This window comes from Pipra filicauda, unplaced genomic scaffold, assembly GCF_003945595.2.
Source record: "Pipra filicauda isolate LSUMZ 115617 unplaced genomic scaffold, ASM394559v2 scaffold135_size2527700_pilon, whole genome shotgun sequence".
Taxonomy (NCBI): Eukaryota; Metazoa; Chordata; class Aves; order Passeriformes; family Pipridae; genus Pipra; species Pipra filicauda.
The window spans coordinates 508,508-533,266 of record NW_024103829.1 but is presented as its reverse complement, the minus strand read 5'-3'; the positions used below and the strand labels follow the sequence as shown (position 1 = coordinate 533,266).

Genomic DNA, 24,759 nt, shown 5'->3' with positions numbered 1-24,759 from the left:
CTAGTGGAAACAGGGAAATTTTTTCTTCCCATAGTGCCCATTACTTTCTGTATTCCACTGACATACAGAGTCTCTTTTTCCAGTAACTTTTTTTTCTACCAACTCTTACACTGTGTCATGTTTTTGGTACTCTTCTCAGAGAGAAACAAAATCCTGCATCTTTTCATGAGGCCAAGATCTTTTTTAAAATAGGCTGAATGAACAATGTCACAAACTTTGGACATTAGAGGGAATATCCTTGTTAATATTGCAGTCAAACAGGAGGGCATCATGTTTTGTATGTCTTCTGTATGTGTAACTTTGGGGAAAAGAGATTGAAGACACAAGGATGACGTTTCCCCCAAGAGGTGAGTTGATGCTCAGAGCACTTCCTAAAAAAGAAGGGCTTCAGTGAAGCTCTGTCAGTTTGACTCATGACATCTGCATGGGCTCAGTACCCTGTGGTCTCAAAAGACAAAGGAGGGAGACAAAGTAGGATATTTTTCCATCAAGCCATATATTATATTGCATTATTGCAGTACACTCTTCACCACATCCCAGAGCATTGGTAAATTATTTATTTGATAGGCATGTAGAAAAAAAACATGAAATATCTGAAGATTCTATTAAACTAATAGTTTGGTCATACTGCTAAGAAGTGGTTGATTCCCTTTGACAAACCAAACACATAACCAACATTTTATGGTAGATGTCAAGAATACTGAAGAGCATCATAAGAAAGATCTTTTGTTGTCACAGGCGAACAAGAAGCTTGGGAGGTACTGTAAGATGAACTGGAGATTTTTATTTTTTTACTAGTCATACAAATGATCCTGGGAAAGTAATGGCAAATTCCTTGTCTTATAAAAAGAAAGAATACCTACAAGCTCTATGAAGTAGAGTAACATGCTTTTGAACAGTGATCAAGAAGAGAATCATGAAAAATATAAGTGATTTTGATTGACATGGTACTTGAGTAATTTTTTGTAAATTCATAGATCTAATGGGATTTGTACCTAAAGGTACAATACTGGTCCATTGTGCCAAAGAAAATATGTGGATAAAGGGTGAAGAAGTTAAGACTTCTAAAGTGCTGAAGTTCAGTAACAGTGTATGAGGAAGATGAGAGAAAAGGTACCTGTGCATTTATTTATCTCATGGGACAGGAAGAAAAAGAGAAATCTTGCTTTGTGTTCTGAAAATTTAACAATATGGTGAGCTTTCTGAAAAACTGCCAATACTAATATACCTGGAGATGTCTTTTCTAGGATTTGTTGACATCAGTGTTTCTTTCAATACATATGATACCCTGTAGTAAATAATTAAATACTCAAGAGAAATTTACATAGTTTCTCAAGAAGCTATTTATAAAGTGGCATAGAATACATTTCTATTTTGTTTCCTCCACCCTATGTTCCACTGAGAATCTTTCCAATTCCAAAGTTCAAGAAAAAAATTCGTATTAAATCTGTAACATTACAGCAAAAGGCTTTTAGGCTTACATGAGTGATGTGGCTGAGGTCATGTAGCTTAATAAACATAAACAGGCATTTCAAGAGACTCTCTTTTGAAATTTTTGCTTGTTCAGCACTACATAATAGTTTACTCTGTTGCTTCGAAGAAATCACAGGAAAAAAAAAAGCCCTTATATCTATGCATAGGTCATCTTTCCTTTAAGTAAAAGGAATATATATCTAGCATGTTCTTTGGGTAAGATATGAAATTTAAACAAAACAAACCAAACCAACCCACTCCATATACTAGTAGGAAATTTTCTGAATAGAGAACTGAAAATAGCAATGAAAATAATTTTGATGAATGAATGTCATATAGCATCAGTCTTAAGTCAGGTTTTCAAAACTAACACAAAGAATCCTCAAACCTTTGACTTATTGGAACTGTATCTATCTGTATGAGGAGCAGACATATGGATGCTGAAAGTCTGCTTCACTTCACAGATATATTTACCACTAATACATTAGATAATAGTGTATATTTTTATTGTTCCAGATAGAGGGCTATGTCATATTTGATGATACACCAGTATAAAATGGAAAGCATTTGAGGCCAATAATGTTACTGAAAGCATCATATGTAGTTAAGGAAATAACCTTGCTTTATTACTTTGCCTGAAAACTACATTTTGTGCTCCAAAATTCTTTCCTCTGATTGTTAAATAATTTTGTGATGTAAAACTTGAAATGAAAAGACCAACTGTGGTAAGTCAACAATTAGGAGTATAGCTAGATCACTATTAATATTTATTAGGTTAATGAAGGATATTTGGGAATTGTTATATATCTATATATCTCCACAGAAGAATAAAAATGTACATTCATATTCCTATTCCAATGTTTTCTCTTTCTAGGAGATTATTATTAACACTCACCTTTTCACCAACGCCTCCAACAGAGCCAATTGAGCCTGGGGGACCTTGAGGACCCTACAATGATTAAAGATATTTGTTATACCAAATATAGTTATCCCAAATAGAGTGCTTATTACTGAATTACAAAGATAAAAAAATAGGTAAATTCTTACATCAGCTCCATTAGGACCCTGGGGACCTCTTGGACCTGGAGGACCAGGTGGACCCTGTATCAAAGAGACAATTTGATATCACAGTATCATAGAACAGTCATAAAGAATAAGTTCAGTAGGGATTTTTTACCAGTGAAAAATAATATACTCAATCTGTAGAGGGCTTTTAATCTTTGCAATGCTACAGAAATGGCAGGGCCAGGTTGCTGCCCATTGGATGAGCTCACAAGGTGACAGGGGATCCAGGCTATGTTACACAGTACCTGAGCTGGAAATGATCTGATGCTTGGTTTCCTGCATTGTACTTTCCCTGCAGGTTACCTCCATGCCCACCCCACTGTGCAAAGACCCTGGACTAGCTCATACGTGTGGTAAAGCCTTGTGACAGTACTGCACCATCGTGCCCACAGATGGGCATTAATGAAGCATCCAGACTTGGCATGGGGTGCTGGAGGCCAATCTATACTGTCGAGAGCTTGCGTTTCTGTCAGGAACAGCCCAGAAGGCATTTTGTCAACAGTACAAACAGTTGGAAAATGCATCACCCAGAGAAAACAAACAGAGCCAAATAGTGTTTACCATCTTCTAGCCTGCAATTACCTGAAGCTAACATACAATGTCCTGAATTTCAGAAAAGCAGCTCCAGACTCTCTGGTGCAGTGATATCTACTTTTTCTTTCCTGAAGCTGATTGCCGCTCTCCTGTCTCAGGCACTCACAGCATCTGCTTTACTATCTATTTTTCAGAGTATTTTCTTAAGTTACTTAAATCTTGATATTAAAGATGAGGAGATAGATGTGAGAAAGCAAAGTAAATCCCAGAGGCACTTTGTTACACAAAATGTTTCATGCTCAGTCACTAAATTCAGGAGTAACAAATTGTGAGCTATAGAGAATAGATAATAATATATGGGGGATATTTATGTCCTCTAGAGTGACTAGTGGGGAAAAAGTCTTACCATTGGGCCCACATCACCATTTTCACCTTTTTCACCTGGTGGGCCAGGCAGACCCTAAAACACATAGAAGAGAATACTATTAGTAGGGTACCTGGAATGATGAGTTATGAATCAATATGAGGTCTACATGTGAAAATTGTGACCTTGGGAGGGGGCAGGGTGGTGGAACAAGAAAAGAAGACCAATTTACATTAAAGAAAAGAAGGGTTTTTTTATATTACATTATAGGTATATGTAGTCCTAGGTTGCTTAAACTTGGCGAAGCAGAAAATTTTTTGGGAAAAAAAATGCACACAGAAATGCTAGGGTGGATGACTTTAAAAACACTGTCATCATTATCCAGAGCCCAGGTGCAGGTTTGGATAATTTAACTTATGCTATGATACATATATTTGTAAAGAAAACATGATCAGTGCAGCACAATGAAGTGGTATGCAAAGATGTCTAAACTACCTGAGTACTGGAAGTTGCATAACTGCTTTAATAAGGTGTCCAGTGGAGGTGATAAATCCTGCTGAGAGGCATTGCATTGGGTTACACAAACATACCCTTAGAAGAAAAGTGTCCAAGTTCGTCTACTAACAAACATCAAGAGAAGGAAACTCCAGCTGATACTAATATTGATATATAGCTAGAGGAACTATCACAACTGAGCTGGGCATTCCCAAATGTAGGGTCAGGTACAGGTTATCAGCTACAGGTATAGGTACAGGTTAAGGTTCGGCTTAGTGAAAGAGATGAGTCAGTTCATATGTGGTGGATAGAAAGGAGATGTACTGTTTGAATATATTCAAACACTATTGCCATACTTTTTAAAAGAGAGTATATAGGATTCACGTTAAAGCTTAATGCATGGTTTAGAAATAGTTAGTGTTCTCTGCTCTAATGTTAATTAAATGGATATGAATCTAAGGTCCTAAATGTCTTGTTCTTTGTCTCATTGTATTTAGGCCAATTAAATTTTTGAAAAAGCACATTTTTCAACTGTAATTCTCTGGATGCAGCAGTGAGAAGCCTACATTTTACTGTATGCTTGCTTTGTGGTTTTTGACTCATAAAATATCAATTTTAAGAGGAAGAAATGTGAATCTGTAGGAACCTGCCTGCGATGGCTGCAGTATATAAGCATTATGGAGCTCTGCTTATCTTTCAGGACACATGTAGTGTCTGTAATGGTATCACTGAGAAACACACTGTGTTGCCAAAACCTATTGTGAAAATACTGTACGTGACTAGGACATGTTGAATCCCCTTCAGGTTGCATCTTTTCTTTAAAGTGTGTATCTCCAGTATAAAGAAGTGCACTTGTTAAAACAGAAATTGTTTGACTGTCAATCAGTGAATTACTGAATGAAATTCTAAAGCCTGTGTTAGCCAGTGGTTCAGTTTCAGAGCATCCTACAAATCTCCTGCAGCATTAAATCTGCATAAACTCTATGAATATGGGATCTTTCTGTTTTTAATAGAGGACCATAGCCATTCAGCTTCTGACACAGAAATTGGGGTTTGTATAGGTGGAGGGTAAAATAATAAAGGAATTTACCTGTAAGCCAATAGGGCCTGGAGGGCCGGGGAAGCCTCGAGGACCTTCATCACCTTTTTGCCCAAACATCCCTTGCTGACCTCTTGGGCCTGGCTCTCCATCACCTCCCTAAACGTTGTGGAAACAATAAAAAGCAAAAATACCACAGGTTTGATAATAACAACAGAAAAAGCTCCATGGAAATGACTGGAAAACACCTACAGTAGGGCTCAGACTCATGCCATATGTCTTTACAAATGCATGTACACCATCCTGATTGGATGAAATCTGTTATACAAATAGAATACCAGCACATGCTCTGGTTTAATGTAGGTCAATTAATACTGCATGTCTTATGAAAATTTTCCCTGAATCCTCTTCTCTTTCACATCTACATAAACATTCTAGCTGTTGAATACCTACATATTAGTAAATATGAGTAGCATATAGTTCTACCAATCTTCAGGGTAAAAGAATTCAAAGCCTTCTAAATAAAAATAAAAATCAATCCACCTGATATCAGGTGGATTTTAAAAAGAGATACTCTCTTTTAACTGCATCTGGTACTGAGCTGTCAATACATAGCACCAAACAAGTTCACTGAAAGGATGGGCCCCATTCACTATTTACGGTATTTAATTTTTAATGATTCTGTCAAATTACTGCCCTGCTGTAAATCTGCAGTACACCACCACCAACCATGCAGGTTTGTTTACAATTAAGAACTGCATGTAAGTGGACAATGACAGAACTGTTAGTGGCCATTTGAAATACATTCCTGAGCAGGGAGCATGTAGTTCAAAGAACTTCTAAGTATCAGATAAGTTACGCAAGGTTGAGGTTTGCTCTGAATAAGCCACTTACAGCTATACCCGGGGCACCAACAGGACCCTGGAGACCCGGTGGACCCGGAGGACCCTGCAACAGACAAACATCAAAAGGACAAGTCAGTGATTCTGACATCTGGAATGAGATTAAAAGCAAATACAGAGATGAGAGAAAACCCTGCTTAACATGATCATGGTCTATTAAGCATTTCTACATTTCTTCATAGACAATGTAGATTATTCACAAGTCTTTTGCATTCAGTACAAATAATCACTATTTGTTTATTTCTCAAAAACTCAGATTGGCATATCTAGAGGAGACAATACTATCATTTGTTGGAAGCGCATTTTTAACGTTTCAGAATGGATTCCCATGCAAACATGAATTAAAATGAAAACTACTTCTTTCACAATTAAAAATATCAACACTTTCAGTGAGATTTATGGAGGAAAACCTTCAACCTTTAAATCATCATCTAAAAATGTATCTTTAATTGGAACTCTTATTATTTGTATTAGTTTTTATGAAACTGCAAATAATTTTTACAATAGCACAAAGCTTATTTTGACCTCAAGGAGATACAAAAAACTGTAAGTTCTTGCTGAGCACTGGGAGTCACATTCTCTTTGATATTGTCTTTTTTCAACAGAATGGCAAAAGAAAAGTCTCTGAGAGGAAGAAGTTTTTTTCAGTGTCCTTGCAGAATAATAACTTTTTAAGTTATATTGCACATAATTTAGAAGTTGGTCATATAGATGTGATGTAACAAAGCTATCTAACAGAGTAAAGGAATGTCAAATACTAGTTTATGATGGGGTTAAAATTATGTGGGAGTTTGAATCTTGTTTTTGCAACACTAGAGGAACTAGACTGATAAAGAGTGAAGTCAAGAAAGCATAAAAACACCTGGCATTGACTAATTCTAGTCAATGGAAAGTTTTCTACGGCTTCTAGGTTGCAAATTTTATTTTAAAGTAGAATAATGCTTGGATTTAAAGGCCTCGGTAGGGCTAAAATTAGATTACTGTGCCCTTTATAGGGAGATTAGGAAAAGGGACTTCTGAAATCTATTTCTTTCATTGGGTTCTGTGTATACTTTAGAGTATCTTACAGTCAAGCTATATATTTCTGTTATAATTTTCTTTTTGTCACATACCTGATGGCAATACATGAAGCAAAGCTCTATGGTGATATATCTAAATGAAAGGAATGCTCCACTTGACTGGGGAGGGATACCATGAGAAAGGGAATTGGCATGCATGGACTTTTTAAAAAATCCCATTGAAATGGACTGTTTTACACTCTGAGGGATGCTTCAGCATGCTCCTTCATTTTATAGGCCCTGGATTGAGACCTACACATTTTTAAACTCATTTAAAAACCCCTTTTGATATAAAGCACTGTTGGAAGGTACTTTGCAATTGATTAATGAGAAGTTATTTGGACACATGACCAGACTTTCTTCCCATGGCTATGGAGGGGAAATGGAGCTCTGGAGAAAGACTCAGAAAGATGAGAGAATCTTCAGTTAATAATGGCAGTTGTGGCAGCTGTGGAAGTTTTGAAGTTCAAGAGAGAACACATCAACAACAAAATTGTGCTGTCCCTAGCTAGGATATGGATAATAGTATTTTTTGTTAGGCACAGTATATTTAAAGCCCCAAACATAAATCCTTGTTAGTTTCAATGGGGAATGGAAGATGTTTCCAGCTTTTCTTAAAGAGGAATGAGGAATCAGTCCTTTGATCAGGATCCTTGCCGTGATCAGGCTCTAAATGCCCACCAAGGCTTTTGTGGGTGGTTAGGTATTGTGAATATCTATTCTTCATGTCCTGTGATTTCAGAACTGGGTACTTCTTTAGAACCTTTCAGAGGTGACCAAAAAGGCCTCTCCTCCCTGCCCCTATATACATCTGTCAGCATGTTGAAAGGAAGGCAGACTTAAAATAAACACATTCTGAAACTGTCAGAGCTGAATGACTGCAGTTGAGGGCAAACAGATTCAATACACGTCTCTTCAGCTGGGGTAGCATTCACTTAACTAAGCAGGCCTGAACACTGAATCCTGTATTTCGAGGAAAATGGATAATATTCTCAAATGCCTTAAACCTTGAAACCTAGAGTACAGAATACATTCTCAAATGATAGTGCTGCAAACACTTTATTTGTAAAGCAGGTCTGCTGGAACATGCCCAAATACATTAGTACTCACTAAGGGAACTGTGGTCACAGTCTAACACTCAGCTATGCTAAAATGATGGGAAATAGAAAAGTGCAGCATGTGTGTTTTTCTGAATTTCTCTGATGCAGAAGCTTCTCTAATGAAGAGGCATGTCAAAGGGAAAACCAGGATATGCATATGATCACAGGCAAAGCCTGAAGTGGAACTGGATGGGGGTTGGAACTAGCGGATCTTTAAGTTCCTTTCCAAACCAAGCCTGACCTGCCTCATGTGCTTCCTCTTCCCTTTCCTTTAAAAGCCAGATTCTTCTGTGTACACAGGGCCTGTTCTGTTCTGGACCTCTTTAGGTGGACAAAGCTGCATATATCTCTACGTATCCCACAGCTGGTTTACAACAGCAAACAGATTAAAATTTATTTTCGGGTACCTGGGAACAAGTTCATAGTTTTAAAACTGACTTTTAAAAATGTTTTAATTTCATGACTTAATTTTACAAAGTTAACCAAAGCACTCAGGGAAGTTATGCAGGAGTAATTTCAGTCTGAAGCAGAATTTGTTTACAACTTGATTACACGTATGTTTCTTGGAAAGCAGGTGCTTATAATAGAAGTGTTCTTTTATCCATTTGTATAATACTACATTTCTGATGTTAACAGGGCATTAAAATAATTTATTATAACACTTGTGATTTAATCTATAAAAATAAGATTGTGAAAAGAATGTGTTTTCTACACTGGAAACTGCAGAAGTCTTTCTCACATAAATAATTTAGAAGGACAAGCTTATCTTTAAAAACAAGAACAACAAAACACAAACAAACAAACAAAACCCCAACCCAACTCAAACCAAAACAAAAAAAGCCCCAAACAAAACAAAACAAAAACCTTGTCATTTTTTCCCACATTTTATTGTGACAATTTCTTCCTTGAAATTATCATAAAGCTATGATTTGCTTGAATGTGTATATATCCTCCTATAACACATCACCTGATAATATCTAAGCCATAAATTTGGTGTAATTTTTAAAAGCAATCCTCTCTTAAGAAGGCTCTGTAAATGGTTAATTGCAAAAAGCACACAGTGTTTTCAAGATAAATATGCTTAGCTATGAACCCTATGTTGAGTTCTGAGCTTCGCTCACTGTGAATATTACTGAAATATAATAATAAAAGGAACCTTTCTGCCCTCACATCTCATTTTTTTCTTAAGAAAAATTATTTGAATAAAGTGCCAGTTTATCTTGTAATTGAACACAAGTGAAAATCTACCTTTTTTAATTTTTGGGAAAGAAACCACAATCAAACAGAAACAAACAAATGCTAGTTTTATTCTCTCTAGCTTCAAATTTCACAGCAAAAAATGCTTAATTTTATATTTCTGGTCTCAATCAAAAAGTACTAGAACTTCACAATTAAGTTTTGAAGACAGAAAAAGTCAAATTAGAACAGTAGAAGCCCGATTAGTCCTAGGTTAACTAATAGGCCTAATGATAATATATGAAAGCTTGTATAAGCCATTTCATCTTAGGTCTTTCACTGTTCTGAAATGTTGCCATTATTTAATTGTGCTCTCCAAGATTTAGATATTCTTTCAAAATTTCAAAATTTTAAAACAATATTAGTAGATTCCTCTACTGAGTCTTCATAGTTTTCCTCGTTATGGCTCAGAAGATGAAGCTGGATATGTTCACACAATCCAGTCAGTGAAATTAACTTCATCACAGTAAGGGGGTGCATGTGAATTCTTGGTCTCTCCCAGTTCAAATGCAGAATTATTTCAATGATACAGGAAGGGTGCTTAGGAGTGTAGTGTACCTTTCTATTTTTTAATGATTCCGTGAGCTCTAGGAATGTGAACAATACTAAATATATATGCATGGCTCTATAAGTACAAACCTCTAGTGTTGCAGTTAATCAACATCATTTTGAAGAACCATTTTAGAAGTGTGTCTTTTTTCTGCTCGTTTATGTAGCAAGGCTACCTGCAGACTTCATGCATGAATACTTTTTATTCATAAAGATGTAATGGACAAAGGATTTTGCTACTCACGTTTTCTCCTTTGTCGCCTTTACTACCTTTCTGACCTGGTTCACCAATTTCACCCTGTAATTGAAAGTTAAAAGTTAAAATTGTTTTAAATGGTTTCCTTCACACTTAGCTGAAGTCAATATCACGGTATTTTTAAATGTTCCTTTTGATATGATTATTTTATGTTTTATGCTGCTGCTTCGAGTGAATGCCTAAAGGGAGCAATTCTGCAATGATCAATAGTATGTCATATTAATCCAGATATTGATTGCTGTATTGCAAAGGGCAACAAGACCTGGCTTTGAAGTATAGTGCAACTGAGTTCTAAATAAAGGAAATTGTGTTCCTCTTGTCACCTTCAATATGAACTTATAATGAAAGTACCCTGATTTACAGACTCATCTAACTGTATGTGACCGAACAACTGCTTCTCAATGTAGGGTACAGCATTTTAAAACTTCAGAATTATTTTAATCACCAAGAAACTGTATTAGAAAATAATGGGTTTTTTATACAATAATAAAAGACAAACTAAACCACAGAAAATACTCTCTGTGGGATAAATAACACTCATGCATCAAAAAAATTAATGTCAAAATGTTTATCTTTATGCTATGCTAACTAACAGGGCAATGTTGGACCAAGCGAACATGCAAGATGATCCTGAAAGGTGCTGTGTCCTAAATTCTGCCAGAAGTCAACAGAATATCTCTGCTGTGAATGTAATTATTTTGACACCCTCGACCTATCAACAGTGGTTCTGAATCCCTGTATATTACTGAGATCATTTCACCTTACTTATTCAGCAAACCAAGTTTTCTAAAATAGGCAAAAATCAATTTTGGCATCATATACCTTGATTTATTTTGCCATACTTTCATCCTTGCTTCTTTGCCAGGATAAATGTTATTCTACTAGTTCTTGAACACAAATCCCAATGTCCCATGGCATCTGTCCCTCAGTCATTTGATTATAGAAGAGTTTTTTTAAGTTTTTTTACAGTAAACAGAGGAAGTTTGGGGGAGGCAGGGGTAAGTGTTGTTCGTTTGCTGCCATATTTATTGTGAGAAAAGCTACAAACAGAGAAATGTACTGACAGATCTTCTCACTGATGCACTAATACCAATTATAATGATTCACCTTGTCACCATCTTCTCCAGGAGAACCACTAGGACCAGCAGGACCAGGAAGTCCTACAGGACCCTGTATTCCATCACGTCCAGCTGGACCTTGAGGACCTTTTTCACCCTGGTTGCGAAGAAAAGGAAGCAATCCACATAATCACAGGAGACTAATGAAAATTTCAGTACAAGGAGTCACATTACCAATACAAAATTTAAAAAAACAGAGCCCCCACCTCTCGAAAAAAAGAAAAACAACCAAACAAAACAGTAGAAAGGAAACTCTCAAGGGAAGAGAATATATCAGAGAATAATAATAATGGAAGCTGATGTCAAATACACTTGTACTCTAATGCAGAGTGGCTGGGTACAAAGTTTTAATGAAAGACTAATTTAACAAAATTTTTTATTATATTCACACCATGCTGTGACAATAACAGGTTTAACTTTTCTTGGTGTTAGAGGGTAGGACAATGAATGTTTTACTGTTTCCTTTATTGTAAATCTAAAAGGAGTAGGTTGGGTATTCTGAGACTATATATTTAATAGGCAAATATTAGAGTGGGACAAAGTAACCTTCTGGAATGAAAAGTCTGTGCCATGACAGTTTTCTGGGACTGTGATTACTTACGGGAGCACCCTTCTCCCCTGCGGGGCCTGGAGGACCCTGAGGTCCAGGACGACCTGGAAGACCAATTGGGCCAGCAGTGCCTGCTGCTCCACGTTCCCCTGGAGAACCCTGGAAAGAAAAACAAAGTATAAGGGAATTCTGATATAACCCAGATAACTGTTGGTTGTTTTCATGACTGAGGCAAACAGAGAAAATGCCTGTTTCTCGGTGAGATTGCAGCTGGTAGAAAGGTACACATGCAGCATGAGTGCAAGTAAAGGAAAAGACTGAAAGAACTAACCTGAAGTTCATACTCAATACAGTTCGTACAAAACTAATTTATTAATTTTTTTTGTAAAATCATTTCCTGTGTTTGTTCATCATAATAATAGTGTGCTTGAAAACAGCTGTTTTCAAGAACTTATTTCTCTCTATTTTCAAAATGGATTAACATGCTCTTTGATGAAAGAATATTCACCTATCAAAATACAGAACTAACCCTCACCACAACCCAAAGTTTTAGTCAAGTTTTGTGCTGTACGTTGCTGTGATGATCAGTATGTTTCTGCATTTGAAGTCACCTGTGTAAAAATCTATTCAAGTATAATGACTAATCTAGTGTGTCATACAGAGGAGGCTTTTATGCACAGGTATCTTTACATAAGCACATAAAAGTTAAAAATCTAATATTGTAAATTAAAGGTGAAAAGACAGGCACTATATGTTGAAAACCACTAAAATTGAACCTTTCTTTTCTGTCTCAAATTATTTACAATTTTTGCATCAATAGAGTGCTGTTAAAGGTGCTCCCCAACTTTTCAGCTTTACACCTTCAAAATAGTTTGTAATATTTTAAAGTTACGATTCATAATTTACTTTTCCACAGATATCCTAGAATTGGGATACATCGTGGAATAGATACATAATAGGTGGTGTAGCCTGAGGCTCTGAATAGCCTTTATTTTCACGTCTAAGCAAGGTCAAATTTGCTGGCCCTTGGACATTGGAATTTTAAGATGCTTTCACCTCTGAGAGTCCTTTTTTTTGCTTTTACTCATGACATACTTTTCTGAACTGACCTCGTTAGTATAACTAGTACTAATTCCATAATAAGGTGCTTTTCCCTCCCGATAATTGTGTCAGAAAGAATACTGAAAGATTTATCAAAATATTTTCGTGAATTATCTCAGTAAGATCTAAATTTGTGTGAGTGTTCAAATAAAGTATTTGTATGGGAATCATAGATGACTTTATCCTTCCAGGTGTTGAGGTTTTTTAAGTCTGGGTGAATGCCTAAGTTTCAGTCCTATTTCTGTTATTTTAGTTCCTAAGGCTTCAGTGAATTCAACAAGAAAAAGTCACCACCCTGCAGCCATTCTACCATGGTCTCTGATCTTGTCAGCTCTCATAAACTAAACAATTTTAGGTCATCTCATCAGTAGAATGGAAGAATAGAGATGAATAAAACCCAAATAACTCAAAGATCTTTCCTATGTCAGACAGCAGACACTAACAGTAGCCATAATTTCTAGTAGCTCTTTTTACTCAGCCAACTTTTTACATTTATCGTTGCATTTCACCAGGGTATGAACACAGACTAAACCTTCTGTTTTCAAGGAACCTCTCCCTTCTCTGTGAGAATGGCCTCTGATCAAAGCAGAACACATTAAATCATAGTCACAACTCAGAAAAGCATTTAGGCAGCTTCTTAAGTCTGCTCTCTCTTTCTATGTTTGTTATCTTTTTTTGGTCACTCTGTCCCACTATGAAACAACCTCCTTATATTATGACACTATTTGTTAACCTGTGGCCTTGCAGTGGTATTCACATCCTGGAACCTTTCTATTAATTCATGGGGTTTTTTAAAAAAACTTCTCTACAGAATGGAAGTGTCATGTTTTGTCATGTAATACTCTTATACAGACTATAAACTCATTATCAATCTTGGTTTTATCTCACTTTCTGTGACAAAATATGTACCTATAGCTATTGTATCCATTGCATAGTAGTGGCAATACTTTTTACTAATGGTTAACAAAATGCTCAACAAGTGAGGGTCCGCATGACTGCAAAATGTTATCAGAGGGATGAAAATAGCTCTAGATAGCTCAGTACCAATAATTGGGTAGCCTACAGCTGGCTTATTCTGAGTCTAATTTGAGCATCCTATTCCTAAATGAGCAAATGAAAAATGACTGCTTGACATTCCAAAGAGCTTTCTCTCATCAGCATTCAGCATCCCACACAGTAGTATGAGAAGGGAAGAAAACAAACAGAAGACAAAGATAGCAGATAAAAGAGAGCTGTTAAAAAACCTCAAACAAAACCCCCACGACAACAAAAAAACCTCAACCACAAAACCAGCCACAAACCCTCCACAAAAAGAACCCAAAAAACCAAACATGAACCCCTTACCAAACCAACAGAAAAGCCCCCTTGCTTTGAAGTGCATTCATGCATCTCTTTCTTTTGTCCAAATCCCTCTAAACACAGTAATTGGCACGCACAGTATTTGGAGCAGTCATTTGTTTGGTATGCTTGCAGATGTATCTGCTAGCCAAATAAACCTTATAATTGACTATATATGCTAGTTGGAAGAAATTGGTATTGGCAGAGAATCGGAGGAAAGTCATCCAGTGGCATAAATTCTCTTCCTATTATAAATGGCAAATGAAGACTCCACTATAATTACACTTCTGGGTGTACCCGCTGTTGGCTAAAAATAGATGGGAAAATATTTTAGGATTATTTGATGCTCATGGTCTGCTCTGACCTACTGTGAAAATGAAGCAAGTTATTGTGGTTTAATTCTGGTCCTTGAAGATGCACAGAAACCCAGTATTAAGGGCACCTCTACAACTTTTTTTTCACTAAAAAACTGTTTCAAGATAAAAAGTTAGTAATTAAAGATGAAATGGATAAAAATCCCACTGAGGACTCCTGGAGTACTTTCAGGGAGACTTGGTGCTTGTTTGCACCTCAAGTGGCCTGCTTGTACTACAGTGAACTCAAAGCATTTTAAAAAAAATTAAACTGCCCCTTAAACTCTCTTTCCACTCTTGCTACCACTACATTTATTTCTTAAATATTGGAAAAACCATATGCAAAAATTTCTTAGCCTCCCAAGTGTTTCTTTCTATGACTGTTTACCTTAGCAGAAAGTGTGGCCCCAACAGGAATGGATTTCTACACTGAAGCCCTTGGTATTGTGCTCCTGACACTCATATTCTGTATGTTTCTGCACTATAGTTCATAGTAATTCTAGTCTGGCAGTGAACTCCCATTAGCTGGGGAGCATTAATAGGAATTCCTAGATTTTCTCTATCAATTTAGTTTCACATGAAAGTAAAACTATTCATGAGCTCTGAGAGAGCTCCATGATGTGAACCAAAAGATAGTAAATGGGGATAATTGAGACATCCTCCTTAAAAAGTGTTTTCAACTAAAACACTAACTTATACACACCCTATGGGAATTAGAAAAACGTGGATCATCTGAATTTAAATTCATACACATGTATTTCAGAATACAGACAACTATCACTAAATAAGATATGTGCTTTTGCCTCACAACCTTATGTATGTGTCTTTATGAGGAACTATGACAGGAGTGGCACTGCTACTGTGTGGACATCCTGTCTGGCAAAGTGGGGTGTGTTAAATGTCAGGTATGTTTGTGCTGTCTGGTTTGTGCATGCTCAGAAGAGTTCTGGTTCATTGCACCTGAACTAACTATCTGCTTGAGAGTTCAGTCCAGCCTTAGAGGCTCCTCTAACAAAGAATCAAGCTATGACCTTTAGATTGAAGAGATTATTCTGGTCTGTGCTTTCTTGATTTTGATTCACCTTTTCTTTTAACATTTCAGGTTCTTCAGATGGGTAAGGTGATATCCCTTTTGACTCTCCCTACCAGTTTCTATTCCGTTTCATTCCATTCCCAGCTACCTTGTTTCAGTGCCTTTTGGCAATATATTTGTACTTCACAGTTTTAACAACTAATTCACAAATTCAAGTTCTCGTTTTAAAGAATAGATGCTAAAAGGCATTAAGAATTCAATAACCAATTTTAAGAATTCAAGTACCAAGTATTACTTGTACTACTAATACTCTTTTTATCCTTGTCTAGTGCATTTTAATCTCAATATGAATTGCTGGAACATAAGAGAGCTTCATTGTTGAAATACACAGAATTTCACCTCCTCCATTATTTTTTTTGTCTAACAAGAATAGCTACGCTGATTGATATTTTTTTTTCCTTTACTTCAATTGCACTAAATGAAATAAATAAGTTGTCAACAGTCAAAATTGACACACTTCACATTTGGGAATAACTGTACCGTGTTTTGAATACCAGTGCATCCTTGTAGAACTTCCTTGCATAAAAAATGACTACAGAGAATAGGTAAATTTAAGCATATTCTACTGTTGAGCTTAAAATGTTGAGAAGGAGTTGCTGTATGAAATAATTTTGCTCAGTTGTACAAAGGGAATACAGTAGTATTGGGTTTGTGTGGCACAGTTTTGGTAGCGGGGTGCTGCAGGGGTGACTTCTGTGATAAGATGCCAGACACTTCCCGTGTCCGACAGAGGCAATGCCTGCCAGCTCCAAGATGGACCAGCTGCAGGCCATGGCTGAGTCCCTCAGTGATAGTGGTAGTGCCTCTGGAATAATGTATTTAAAATGCAGGGAAAAAATGTAGAATAGAAACTGCAGCTGGAGAGAGGAGTGAAGATATGTGAAAGAAACATCTCTGCAGACTGTGAGGTCATATAGAAGGAGGGGAAGTAGGTGCTCCAGTCACCGGAGCAGAGATTCCCCTGCACCCTGTGGTGCAGACTATGGCGGGGCAGCTGTGCCCCCCCCAGCCCATGGAGGACACTCACACCAGAGCAGGTGGATGCCAGAAGGAGGCAGTGACCCCATGGAGAGCCCAGGCTGGAGCAGGCTCCTAGCAGGACCTGTGGGCCATGGAGAGAGGAGTCCATGCTGGAGCAGGTTTGCTGGGAGGACTTGTGACCCCACAGGTGACCCACACTGGAGCAGCCTGTTCTTGAAGGACTGCACCCCGTGGAAGGGACACGTGATGGAGCAGTTCATGAAGAACTGCAGCCCATGTGAAGGTCTCATGCTGGAGAAGTTCATGGAGAACTGTCTCCCATGGGAGGGACCCCACACTAGAAAAGGGGAAGAGTGTGAGGAGTCCTTCCTGTGAGGAGGAAGGAGTGGCAAAGGACAGTGTGTGATGAACTGACAACAACCCCCATTTCCCATCCCCCTGCACTGCTTGGGGCAGCATAAAGCAAAAATGAGGAGTTAAGTTCAGCCTGGGAAGAAGAGAGGGGCAGGGAGAAGGTGTTCTAAGATTTAGTTTTTATTTTGCATTATCTATCCTACTCTGATTTAATTGAAAATAAATTAAACTCATTTTCCCCATTTTAAATCTATTTTACCCATGGTGGTAACTAGTGAGTGATCTCCCTGTCCTGATCTTGATTCACAAGCCTTTCAGTGTATTTTTTCTTCTCCTGCCCATCTGAGGAGGGGAATGATAGAGCAGTTTGACATCCAGCCAAAGTGAACCCACCGCAACAGCATGGGTCCATCATCCACTATCCATAGATTTTTCCAGTACGGAAAACTTCTCTCATCTCAAAACTACTTTGTGTAAGTGGCAAGTATTGAGCAGCAAGTAAATCTATCTACTGGTAGCAGAAGGCTTTAGATACTCTCAACCTTCACATTCTTTGGATGTTTATTAGTATGGATACTTAGTAGAAGTTTGATCTGTCTGCTGTTTTACAGACTGCATTAATGAAAACATCACAGCATGTAAACAAGAAAAAAGGTTACTAGGTAATGTTGTTTATATTTCCAAAAAATTATTATGGTTACTTACCATTGGGCCAGGTGGACCCTGTGGGCCTTCCCCTCCTTTCAGACCAGCTGGACCCTAAAAAATGTAAAGAAAAAGAAAAAAAAGCTTGTCTACTAAACTGGAAAGTTCAAGACTTACTTTTGCAACACATGTAATAGGAAAAATGTAAAACAGGAAAAATGTAAAAATCCAAAGACAAAAACCCGCATAAATTCCTTTCTTCTTATATAGTCAATGATACTTAAAGTTGAATGTTTGAGGTCTGTTTTCCTATTGCATTCATTTTTAAGCACAGCAGAAGATTCCATGAAGTAAGAGTTAATCTTTTGTTTCTTATATTTAGAAATATCATGTCAATTGCTCTAGTGCTTATATTATACCTGAGCACCTGGAAGGCCTCTCTCTCCAGGGAAACCACGAAGACCTGCTGGTCCATCTTTCCCAGGAATGCCTTGAGGGCCTGGATCACCCTGGGAAACACATTACATTTTGATTAAAAAAAACCTCCACGTTTAAAATGCTCATATTAGTTGTTAAATGAGTGATGAAAATGAAACACCATATCCTAATTATAGTAATAAAAAAAAAAAAGATTGTGCTCCCACCCATTCACCCACTTTGAAGATTACCAGTACAATAGTCTATGGTTAAATTTATAACAAACTTTGACAAAATATAGTACTAGTTATAGAATACAAAAATAGTGAAATACATAAAAAGTCATAAAAATAACTTTAAAGACACATTCAGTAAAAATTTAAGATACCCATTTATAATGAAAGACTGAATAGAATTACATAGTAACTAGAGAAGGAATATTTTTAGATAAGCAATATTTCACTACTACACATCTGACTTTAAATGCCAACGTGCAATTTTCCACCTTGGTGTGAACATGTCATTACTAACTACTTCCATATTGAATGTGTAGTATGTACAAAATATTTTTTTAGTTTTTATTACAAAAATACTAATAATTGGCTCAAGAGAATTCTCATTATTTCAATGGAAGCAGACACGGCTCTAAAACTGGAAACATCCGGTCTTTCAAATCCTTCTGGGTGAAACGTGCCAATCATGACTTTATGCTGTATGTTTGGATTTCATTCTGCATGCCTACATGATGATTTGAAATGTCACACTGTCAGCAGTTTATCTGCCCCTTCCAATTTGTTCCCCAAAGCCACATCATACCTTAGCACCTTCTTTGCCTGCAGCACCTGGGAGGCCCTGTTCACCTGGTGGACCAGGAGGACCTGGATGACCTCTTTCACCAATTGGTCCGGTCTCACCAGTAGGACCCTAAGCAAAAGAGTAAAACTTTAGTCACCTGAAGGTATTTTAATGTCTTGGGGGTGTGGGAGGAAGTGGAGAGGAGCAGATTATTAATATCTAGCTGTTATGAGTATCTGTTACAAAACAGTATTACCATTGGTTAGCATACATTCCTCACCTTCCCTCCAGGCAAGGCTGACTTACAAAATATCTTTGTCCTATAAAATAAATCTTGCATTGCATTTTGCCTGCAGACACGTCTGTACAGCTTCCAAAGGGTGAAATCCTGACCTTGTTCCTTAAGCACTGAAGCTTTAAAACACAGCGTGTTTGGGAGAAGGTTACAAAAAGGACACGGGAGAGAAATCCATGTACTATTCTTGTCTTGAAACACTTCTGTACTGTTGTTTTTCTGAATAATATGAATTGTAAGGGAGGAGAGTTGAAAGATTTCTCTTCAGATTCACTAGCAGAAAAGTTTCACCGAGGGAATTACCTAAAAAAGTTCATGCAATCCAAATGCTTGATTTAGTTGCAAATTACTAAGATTAGATCAAATGAAATTTTGATAATCTCTCCACAAGCTAAAAGTGACTGAAAATTGTCCTCTAGCAAAAAAGTCTTTCTAAAATGTTTCATGATAGAGAAATCTGCCTTCTTGACTTCTGGAAATCGCTAACTTAATAATCACATGAAAAAAAACCACACACAAAAAAAAGAAAGTGGAAAGGTAACCCCAACATTTTCATATTTTGTGGAATCACTGATGTATACCTTTCTAATATTGTTATGCATATTTTTTAAAAACCTTAATATAACCATCGATATGGTCCTTCTAATACAACAAAAGAGACTGCCTTAGCCATAATATAACCACTAAACTTAGATCTTAAGGAGTTAACTATGAAATTAAATTGTGTACCTGAGGGCCAACGACACCACCAGGACCAGGAGGACCAGTTTTTCCTTGAAAACCCTGTGAAATAATTATAGAAAATTATGTTACCCTGGACAAGATATAGAAGAGCAAAATTCATATCTGTGCTGAGGAGGAGACAGAGAAATTCCATATCACAAATTCTTTCTCTTCAGGAAATAAAAATGAGAAATCCTATTTTGCTGTGTATACTTAGAAATGAAATTATTAATCTCTCCTGTATCTATCAGTTCCAGTCTCTCTGAGGTGATATAGCTGTAAAAATTGCTGTCAGTTTTCCAGATCTCTCTAGGTGAACTTGATTAGGTGAGTTTGAATGCATAAGTGATGCAGCTAAAAAACAGTTGAAAATAAATTTTTATATATGTACATTATGAATCATAAAGCCAGACATAAAAGTGCTTTTTAAAGAAAGACACAGATGGTGAATTAATTTGGAGGGGCATTAAAGATAAAGTGGAGGTTAGACAGAAAGAAAACGAAAAGAAATAAAGATCCAGGGAAGATAAAGGTTATGTAGAAATGGTAAAAAAGGCACCACGAGTACCACAAAAAGAATGACGCTAATGAGAAACTGATGTGATGGCAAAAACTGGGAACCAGAGAATAGAGAAGAAATGGGTTTGAGACAGTTTTTAGAACACTGGCAAATTTTACAGAATTTTCATTTTCTAATCAGTGGCTCCAGACTTTAGGCCAAAATTAGTCAATAAACTGAATGACAACCTCACTTTATAATAGCACTGTTTAATGCATCTTTGAAAAATGCTACATTATTTCTTTCAAATACTGGAAGTGTGTTAGGAGAGTTCACTGCTGTATCACATTAGGGTTCTACATAGTATTCCCTGTCTAAGAGCCTATGTCTGCCTCCTAATCTGCTCACCTGTGTAAAAACTAAGGTGTGATCTGGCCCAAGTTTCTTACAAACACTGGGCCCTTCTCCAGTTTCAGCTTTTTTACCCTCCTTAATCTTATTCTCTTCTGGCTGCTAGCCAGATATTATCATTGTTCAGTTTGGCCCAAAACTGAACAAAACTGAGACCTATGAAATGATCCAGATTTAAAAAAAAAGACAAAAGTACCCCTTTGTTCTAATGACAGAAAATCAGAACTGCTACAGATGGAACCATTCAAGTGTCCCTTCCTTTACACAGTCAAAGCTTCGTCTGTAAGCCAATTGTAAGAAAAGAGAAGGAATGTTGAACATTTTGGTCCAAGTATACAAATACACAGGGCAGAAAAGAGTGCTAATGAAAAGCTGCAAAAGACCAAATGTTTCTCTCACACACAAAAAAAGCCACTATCGTTGCAAAGCACTACTATGTCACAATGCTACAGCACTAGCAGAAGAAAACAGATTTTCAGAATGATGTGCTACTCCAAGCTGTGTGCTCCTCCTTCCAGCAGTGGAAGTGATTCACCAGTCACTAACAGATTTCCAGTGATGCTGGACCTTAAAATACATGCTGAGAAAATTCCTCTCTAAATTCATTTGTGGCTTTCTCTCCAAGTAAGAATTTTATTTTACTTTAGTGGAATATGAGTAAGGTTTTGGTGCTACAAAAATAGAGTGTTTTTAAAAATAATTCCATTAAAACTATTACGCTATTTTTTTTACTTTTGATGCCAGAATTTATTCATTGTGATTCTTTCCAAATGTAAGGGTTTTTTTAATAGGTTAAGTCATCTTTGATCCTACTTTCCAAAGGTCTTGGCTTTTCAGTTTTCTAGCTGTTTACCAATAATAAGACTTTTTGTTACGTTATTATTTATGATACATGGCATTCAGTGAGAAAAGAACTGTATAGGTACTGTCTCAAAAATCTTAATTAAAATTGAGATCTGGGTATTGATCTCTTTTACTTCTATTGACTATTTAATCTCATTGTGATGCTACTAACTGGGCATAGCAAAGAATAACCTCACACTTGTATCACAGAAACAAAATAAAGCTTTCTCATGCCTTACCTACCAACCACAAGTACAGATATACAGCCTCTTAGTGCCAGCCTCTTTCCCTTTTCCCTGTTGTCTCTATTTCTTTAGTTTTGATCACATAATCATGACCTCTAGGGGTTTACAACACTAACACATTTACTTACAGTCTCACCCCGCTGTCCTGGGTGTCCAGGCAAGCCATCTTTTCCAGGTGGCCCCTGAAATTGTAAAATACATAAATCAAAACACTCTGGAAAAAAGTGTGCAATTAGCTGTAAGAATCTCTGCTCTTTTTTTTTTTTTTTTCCCCCTAGACTAGTATTTGGTAAAGCTTAACTGCTCCTATATAAAACAAGTAGGATTTTCATAATATTTTCTCCTTGTGTCCTCCCTGATGTGTTTTAACAACTTCTTGGAGAATGCCTGTTGACAAATACAAACATGGTCAGAATGAATTTCTGTAAATTCAGAAATAATGGAAAAACCCTATACTTCCCTTCCATTTTTCTTTGGTTAATAACTCAATTTACACAAAACTAAGCATTACAGGAGTACAAAATGAAATTGCAGGTTTGGCATTGGAAATAGAAGTAACAAATGCATGGGTAAAAAAAATCACAGGTGGTTTGATGCTTTTGTACTTACTCCACATGAGCAGAAGCACACCAGAGGAGCAGTAAAACTAGTTCAAGCAGCAGCTCAAATGTGCTATTACTTCTATGCATTTTTACTAATAATGAATGTCTCCTTCCTCTTCCTTTTTTCCTCAAAGAATCAATTGTTAAAAGAAAACATACACCAGCAAAGTAGTATTTTGCTTTAACTCAGTGTGTGACCTGGACATTGGATCAACACACTAGAAGATTTGCAGTTTGGTATATTATGCTGAACTTCTTATGAGCTGCACCAATGATCATTTTGAATATGTGAGTCCTTAGCCTCAGAGCTCAACAAGCATATTTGTAATCTATACATAAACCATCCCTCATATAAATTTTTAAATAGTCACTTCAGGGACACTGTATGGAAATTAACATTCCTGTTGCTGCACATACTTAATTAAAGAGATACTTACTGGAGGTCCCTTTGGTCCAGGGAATCCAACTGGTCCCTGAGGTCCTTGTGGTCCCTGGAAAAAAGGCAACCAAATAAGTAAAGTTTTACTCAAGCTGCCTTGACACTGGATCGAAAAGTTTGTTTCAATTATAAAAAATATGAACTATGTAGATAATGTCTGGATTTAAATATAAAGCCTCGGTTACACTGCCATAAATATTGGTAGCAACAATTCTCATGCACAGACATTGGAGGAGATTTCCTGAAAGCAATACTGCTTGTGTAGGAATGCAGTAAGAAAAGAGGAAAAGTACTTGTATAAACCATGTTTGTATCTGACTCCTAAAACTGTGCATAACAAAATAGGAACCAACTGTGAGTAACAAGCACTGTTTTTCTATGTTGCATAAACCATGGGATTTAGTCAATGGTCTGGTCATCTCTTTAACTTTCAGTCAAACAGTCATCTTTGACAATTATTAAACCCTGACAATATTTCAAGCCAGTACAACAGTACAAACTTCCAAATAGAATAAGCCTTCCAGAGTTACTTGGGATTAAATACAGAATTTTTGCTATAATGAAAAATAGTTGAAAAATCTCATAATGTATGAACATTTTATTGTTATAGTTTTGTATATATACATATATATTGCGAGAGAAAATTTTCATGTTTTACAAATTTAAAGCTGATTGGGTGAGTTAATGCATTGTGCACATGTACGTACAAGTGTACACATACACGTGTACATACAAATATGTTCAAATACATCTATATACACAGATATTTACACAAAGTACCAGTTTCGTAGTACATCGCTGTTCCTGAAGTTGTCATTAAAAAAACCAGAGGCCAGCTTTTAAAGTTTATTGTTGATATGCTGAAAGGGACTATGCCAGCTTATGAAAATAATTTTTGCTGTTTAGTTTTAGTGTAGTAAGTCAAAGTGTAACAATCTTAAAAACTTACTTTTATATGGTTCCACAGCAGAGACAGGTACTCTAGTCATATAAAGCAAGTCTTCATTGTATTCTACCTGGTATATGATGTGTGGTTTTGCTATGACATTAGCTGTCAAAGTATGTTAGAAATGTTGGTTTGATGCAAAAGACTGGAAGAAGGAGACCACATCTCCCAAATTACACTATCCTTCTGCTCCTCTGATAAAGCTCTGTTTTCCAAGTTCCATAAGCCTCATTCCTTAGAGCCCAGGATCAGTTCCAGAGCACAGCTGCCTCCTGTAGTAGGCGGAGCAGTGTGCAAATGCAGCTGTGGGAGAGGATCCCTTGTGCCCACTCTGGGAGAATTTGCCCTTAAATGAATCTTATTCCAGGGCAGACTTTCATTGTACTGAAATACTAAAACTGAGTCAACTAAGAAGTGCTAGGCCAAGGGAGAAATCTTTGTGATCTTACTGCACTATCCATAATTTTTTTTTTCTTCAAAAACAGGTGTAAGGCTGTTTCTGAAACCTCCATAACACACCAATACACTCCTTTTCTCATTTGCTTTTGGATATAACATAAAGTTTAACATTAAAAAAAAAAAAAAGGAGGAGCTCTACAGAGGAAAACTAATAAAATTGACTCAGCTACTCTACAAAATATATGAATGAAATCGGTCACTCTCAGAAACTGGGTTATAGGAGCACAATTCAAATTTTACAGTTAATTACACCTTCTTTCTCATAAATTTCCACTGTTATCACATCTTGAGGTTTTTTAAAGAAAAAAACTTGCATTTTATTTCTCATTCATGATTTGGCTTGCAAAAGTCCACTGATGGACTGATGGATTATGTGAGAAAAAGCATTAGAATACTAACAGCATGCTATCAAAATTACATTTTCTTTTCTGTCTTAAAATTTCATTTTAACAGCAGCTACGCAGGATAGATTATTTAATGT

General features: G+C 36.7%; 1 protein-coding gene across 3 annotated transcripts in view; it reads right to left on the bottom strand.

Moving 5' to 3' along the window:
• COL11A1 (collagen type XI alpha 1 chain) overlaps positions 1–24,759 on the bottom strand; it is a 136,960-nt gene that overhangs the window by 27,834 nt on the left and 84,367 nt on the right. For all 3 annotated transcript variants that reach the window (XM_039378330.1, XM_039378328.1, XM_039378329.1), the window contains 14 exons: positions 22,872–22,925; positions 21,961–22,014; positions 19,841–19,894; positions 18,838–18,945; positions 18,024–18,113; positions 17,665–17,718; positions 11,791–11,898; positions 11,179–11,286; positions 10,060–10,113; positions 5,865–5,918; positions 5,022–5,129; positions 3,479–3,532; positions 2,521–2,574; positions 2,369–2,422 (listed from right to left, as the gene is read on the bottom strand). In XM_039378330.1, the coding sequence (XP_039234264.1) occupies positions 2,369–2,422; positions 2,521–2,574; positions 3,479–3,532; positions 5,022–5,129; positions 5,865–5,918; positions 10,060–10,113; positions 11,179–11,286; positions 11,791–11,898; positions 17,665–17,718; positions 18,024–18,113; positions 18,838–18,945; positions 19,841–19,894; positions 21,961–22,014; positions 22,872–22,925 (1,008 nt within the window). The remainder of the gene's footprint in view (positions 1–2,368; positions 2,423–2,520; positions 2,575–3,478; positions 3,533–5,021; positions 5,130–5,864; positions 5,919–10,059; positions 10,114–11,178; positions 11,287–11,790; positions 11,899–17,664; positions 17,719–18,023; positions 18,114–18,837; positions 18,946–19,840; positions 19,895–21,960; positions 22,015–22,871; positions 22,926–24,759) is intronic.